The sequence below is a fragment of the Lathyrus oleraceus genome, chromosome 3 (genome assembly GCF_024323335.1).
Source record: "Lathyrus oleraceus cultivar Zhongwan6 chromosome 3, CAAS_Psat_ZW6_1.0, whole genome shotgun sequence".
Taxonomy (NCBI): Eukaryota; Viridiplantae; Streptophyta; class Magnoliopsida; order Fabales; family Fabaceae; genus Lathyrus; species Lathyrus oleraceus.
In genome coordinates, this window is record NC_066581.1 from 129919184 (window position 1) to 129925542 (window position 6359).

Here is a 6359-nt window from a genome sequence, read left to right on the forward strand (position 1 = left end):
ACTTATTACACAGCAAAAGTTTGTTTCGATGAAGGGAATTTAAGATAAGAGCTCCTGGATGTCCTACACGACTATGCCATAACTCGTTAGATGAAGCAACAAAGGTGGATGGTGGTAGTGCTGTTGTGTTTGGTTTTGTGGGAATAGGGTAGAGGTCGCCAGAACTATTACATCTCATTAAAAGCGTTCCTGTCTGAAAATCCTTCACAGAAAAACCGAGATAATCAAATTCAACACAAACATCATTATCGATTGTAAATTTTCTGACAGAAACAAGGTTTTTGATAAGTTTTGGTGCATGCAAAACATTGTTTAAGGTTAGGGAATTGGGTAAAGATGCATGACCACAACCAATTACAGGTATATGATGACCACTTCCAACAGTAATATTATTACTCATATTAAAATAAGATGTGAGATTACCTCCATTTCCCGTCATATGAGAAGTCGCTCCGCTGTCCATATACCATTGATCATCAGAAGGAGAGATGGAGAAAGTATGCATAGCAGCTTGGATGTCTGTCGGAGCATAAGAAGATGAACCTTGCTGACTGTTCATGTGAGGTGGAGCAGTTGCCATGTGTGCTTGCTGAGGTTTAGGACCTAGTATGCCTGATTGTTGATGGGGAGAAACCGTTGTCGGATATGGACATGGTGGAGTGGCCCATGGCTGCCATGGATATGCCCACTGTTGCTGCTGTCTGGGATAAGTGGGAGTGGTCCACTGAGGTTACTGATAGGGATACTGAGGCCACTGATGTAGTTGTGGCTGGGAACGACCTCCACCACGACCATTGCTTCTACCCCTGCCACGACCTCCACCACGACCAGCACCATTGTTGTTGCGGTTGTTACGCTGTTGAGTTAGAGTGGTTGAGGCCACGTTATCATCAAGAGATGATACGAAAGCAGAGTTGCTGCTAGAATTTTCTGCTTTCTTTGCTTTAGCTATTTCTTCCAAGATTATCATAGAACGAGCTTTGTAAAAAGGTGGAAGAGAGTCTCCATGACGGATTTGTGAACCCACCGTGGCATACGCATCTGTCAGGCCAGAAATGAGTTGAAGAACAAGCCTTTCGTTAGACACGGGAGCACTGATATTAGAGAGTTGATCAGATAGGGATTTGAGATGTTGACAATAGGTGGAGGCATCAGGAAATTGCTCCATATGAACATTAGAAAATTCTTGCTCGAGGTAGAGAGCCCTAGAATTTTTATTGTCATAAAAAATGTTGAATAGCCTGTTCCACGCATTTTCTGCGGTTGAATCGCGCTCAATGATGGTGCGGAGAAGATCATCAGAAATTGTGCCATAAATCCATTGAAGGACAACAACATCAAGACGTGCCCAAAGAGTAGGATCGGTGTCTTTGAGATTAGGAGATGATGTGGTTTCGGTTGGAATGATATGATCAATGACTTGGTGAACACGAGCATGGATTTTGAAGAGTTCAGACCAGGTGTTATATTGACCCTTTTCAATACTTAGGGTAATTTTGATAAAATTGGTGATGTTAGAGATGGTGAATGCGGGATGAGTGGGAGGATTGGTATTCTGCGTGGTTACAAAGTTTTTGGAAGGGGAGGAGGAGGGAGATGATTTCTTGGTGGAAGATGATCGGTCGGTGCTCATGATGAGAGAAAGAAATCTGATGAGAGAAGTGTGGGTGAGATGAGAGAAAGAGGAAGGTTGCGCATCCGGTTATGTGAGAAGAGCGGTGGCGCAAGGATTAGGGTTTAGGATCAGTACCTGATGCTTACTGATACCATATTGGAATGATAGGCCTTGCCTTTCTATTGATTTTCAATGATATATATACAATCAGTTTTTCTCTCTGTCTGTTTTCTATACAATTAAGACTATTTAATAACATTAATATTCTAATAATAACAATGATATCCTAATAATAACAATGATATTCTAATAGAAACTTAAAGTGACACTTATTTTGCAATAATTTTTGTTTTGTTGTTAAAATGTGATACTTATTTTGGAATGAAGGGAGAACTAATTTTAGCTTTTACTCCTTCAAAATACTTTATTTAAAAATGGTCAATGTAAATTTTTTCATCCATAATTTTGATCTCTTTTTAATAAAGGATGACATTACATACCATGTAAAAAAATATTGAAGTGACATGCCACATGTCACTTTTTTTACCATTATATTGATAATTTAAATAGAGACAAACATATTTTAGCGGGGTATTCGTTACCTTTAGATTTATTGACTAAATCAAAAGTAAGCATACAATTCGAGTCGCCCTCGCACTTCTATTTATCCAATGGAAAGGTTAGAAAGCGAACAAAAACCGAGAAGTTTTATCAAATCAAAAACTAACAAAAATGTCAGAGATCTGGGTAAGGGGGTTGGTTATGCAATGGGAAGGTTTTAAGCACCCAAAATATCCTTAGTACTCTAAGGGAGCCCTTTTTGCAAAGTTGTACGGTAGGTTGATATTTGTGAAAGTATTTGTGCAAACATGATTGGGGAGATTAGAAAAGAATATACAAATTATTTACAATTTTGTTGTTTGAATGGATGAACATATTGCCTACGTACCATCACAAAGGTAGGATAAAAACCTCGTAGTTCGGGGTAAAAATCTCAAAACAAGTTGATGAATTGGTTTGTCAAAAGCCTTAAGGTCTTTTGTTATCAAAGGGAGAAAACTCAACCTAAACCAACAATCCACCGTGTGAGGAGAGCTTCAACATACTAGTGAGGGATCCACCCTATAATAAGTATGGAAGACTTATAGTCAAATCACTAAGGATAAGGTGAGGTTTACATCAACCACTATGATAACTCAAACATATGGCTAATGTTTATGAAAAAGCTTTTAACAAAGGTGACCATTGGAACCACAAAAGAATCATTTGAAATGAGTTCTATTTACCAATTAGAAGTATTCACAAAAAGGAAGTCAAAGTTGACTTAAGATTCAATTCAAAATAAGTATTAAATGAAAAGAGTGTGAAAAATCAAAGGCATATGGCCTAGGTTTCTAATTTGAAGACAATGTCAATGTCTGCACAAAAAGAGTTTGGCTTGGGTTAGAATGAAGAGAAGAAGATAAGGGCTAGTCCTAAACATGCAAAGATGAGAGAAGAGGATAAAACCCTTGGAGTTCCTTTCTTGAGATCATAAAGATGATCCAAGATGCTCCTTTCCTTTGGACTTAGCAATTAACTCAAGCAATTAAACAAATATTCAATCAAGCTCCTAGGATCTTCCAATTGGACTTGTCTCTCTTAACTTGGATGCTCATGATAATGGTCCTTCTAACTATCTCCAGTTTTGGAATCCCTATCACACAAGAACAAACAATCAAAAGGTTCACAATGCAATAAAAGAGATGGACAAAGAGAGAGTTTAGATTAGGGGTCCTTTCAAGTCAACATCAAGATGTAAGCATTCTAAAGGCATGAGGCCTAGTTGCTCTTCAATAATTTTAGCATTCTAAAGGCATGAGGCCTAATTGCTCTTGAAACTCCATTAAGCACAGGTGAGGTCCTAATTCTAAGTCCTTTCTCCTTTTTTGCATTGGGTTCACACAAACAAAGACAAAACAAGCACAAGGCAATAGTATATTTACACAATAATGTGCTCAAGTGACCAAAAGGCAAATGGCATAAACATAAACATAAACATGAGCTCAAATGAGCAAAGGAAAAAGACAATATGAATAAATGAAAAAGAAATTAAATTGCGTTAAAGTAAATTGCAAGAAATAAATGCTTGAATTAAAAGTTAGTAATTAGTAGTTAGTGTTAGTGTGCCATAAGGCAATTTAGCGCTATGTTAAGCAATCGTAAGTGGACTAATGTAGTAGTCACACCTATCTGAGACCGGTCAATAAAACTATAGGCAAATAAACACAAGTTAGAGATCATGACTAGTAAGTCAATCTCCTACAACTTGCCATGCCAAAAGAAAAGAAGGATGACCTTGTATGGATTTCAGGTTCTTTGCTTAACCAAGAAGCAACCTATCTTGGACACAAAGCAATTCACTTGATCTTTGATCAAGTTGAATTTGATTTTGATAAAAGAAGGTTAAGCCCCTCATATGTCAAGGCTAACCACAAATCATTAACTCATTGTTCAAAGGAAAAAGAAGAAGATGAAAGATGAAGATGAAATGTACAAAATGGAAATTCAAATAACATAACCAAAACACAATGATCAAATGTGAATAGAATCAATATCAATCAATGGTAAACAGAAGTGAAATGAAGATTAGAAGTCAAGAAAGGTCAAACATATTTTGCTATTTTTTGGAATTAAAATAATACATAAAATAAAATGGACAAATCATGGTCAAACTTCAAATCCAATTCAAATCAACTTGGATAAGTCCAATTGGATCATCATAAGTCTAACATGGTCAAACAAGGTTTGACAAATTTTCTCAATATTTTTTGAAAACAGAAACCGTTTTTAAACAATTAAAAATGAAGAAAAATAACACAAATGGACTAAAATCTCAAATAAATCTCAAATCAATCAAGAAATTGATGAGAATATTTTTCATAGACTTATCATCATCCACATGTATTAAGAAAATATTTTTTGGCATTTTTGAATATATAAAAATATTTAAAATGAATTAAAAAAAATCAAAAACAAAATAATTCACAAAAAATATTAAATGGAATCACAAAAATAATTAAAAATCAGATTATGAAACTAGAATTTAAGAGAATTTTTTTGCAATTGATCCCATATTTTTGAAAATAAAATAGAAATTAAGAAAATAGAAAAAATCTGGAGCGCATGATCAACACTCATTAATTAACGTGGACCATCCAAAGGCCATGAAGCGCGCGCTCATTGTGTTCCCCAGTCAAACGCAAAACAAACACAATTAAATAAAGTCAAACATAACAAAGGCTCAGATTAGATCCTGTAATCATCATCCAATGGCCATGGTTCAAACACGTGGGGACGGTGGTGGAAACCACCGTCTTCTCTGGTGAGTTCACTAAATCCGGCCACGAGTTGCAGGTTTTGCAACCTCAACCAAATCAAACGATCCTTATACCAAATTAAAGCTGGGGTGATGTACATCACCCCTGTAACCTTAGATTTCACTCAAGATCCCCATGGAAGGAGAAATCTGAGGTGGAAAATCTAGGTGTTCAATCTGAAGTTCATCAATTCACAAAATTAAAGCCACCATTGGCTTGCCTCTCACACGAGGACTTCAGAAAACCAAACCAACACAAGCAATGCACAATATATAGTGAGATTCAAAGCAAAACAGTTGAGATTAAACCTTTGAAGTGCAACTTTGATGAACACGATCCACTCCAATTCTTGATTGCAGCTTGATCTTGAGGTATGGTATGAGTGCAAGGCTTAGGAATTAGTGTTGAAGATCAAGTGATGTTGTTGAAAATCAAACTTGAAAAAGAGAAATGAAAATTCAAATTCCTTTACTGAGAGGTTGGGATTCAATTCCAGCAGGGTTTCAGGCGCCTTCAGGTTGATCATTTAATGAAGCAATGTGTTTATTTATAGATGAAATGCAAAGGAGAGTGTGACAAACTCGTGTGCATGAGAATTGGGTCCTCCATGCATGGGCCTGTACAGGCGCATGTGAGGCCCAAAAGCTAATGCAAATGAATTCTGAAATGATTTGGAGAAGGTTTGGACGTGTGGTTTGCATTACAATTGCTTGTGTATGAAGTTTCATCATGAAATGCAAAAATGGTCACAAAAGTTCCCCTCTTCGAAAGTCCCATTTGGAAAATTCAAACACAGGCATGTGAGTAATGGTTGGAAAGGTCTTGACATAAGGAACAAAAGCTATATTGGACAAAAATCCATTTGGAGTTTGGAAAATTGTGAAAACTGGCCATGAAGTTCAAGGTACAAAACATGTATTTGAAAAATTAGCCAAAAAGGACCAACTTCAAGCCCTTATGTTTCAATGATGCAAGCCTCAAATGGAAAAACCTCCAACATCAAAGTTGTATATTGTTTCAAGAAAATCAATTTGGAATTAAATTTTGCATCATTTGGATTTTTGATGAGAAAGTTATGGGCACTTGAAGTTGGACTTTTTCAAGATTCAATGGCTTTGGTCCAAAGTGACCTATAATGTTTTGTATTATCACATGTGTTTCTTTTAGGATTATGAAATTTTGTCCAACATAAAAAATGAAGTAGACATCTCAAACTTTCCAACTCACTTGGTCTCACCCTAAAATCATAATAAATGAAGGAGTTAGGTCCTTGGGAATTTGACCCAAAATTAGGGTTTCATTCAAAATGACCTATAATGTTTTGAAATGAATGATGACCTTACAAGTTTCAAATGAATTTTTGATGAACATTAAAGTTGTTAATA

The 6359-nt window shown here is 36.1% G+C and overlaps 1 protein-coding gene across 1 annotated transcript; it reads right to left on the reverse strand.

Moving 5' to 3' along the window:
• Window positions 1-730: 730 nt before the first annotated feature.
• LOC127130027 (uncharacterized) lies at window positions 731-1633 on the reverse strand. The gene has a single exon (XM_051059112.1). It carries the CDS (start codon window positions 1631-1633, stop codon window positions 731-733), a length of 903 nt encoding a protein of 300 aa, XP_050915069.1.
• Window positions 1634-6359: the final 4726 nt, after the last annotated feature.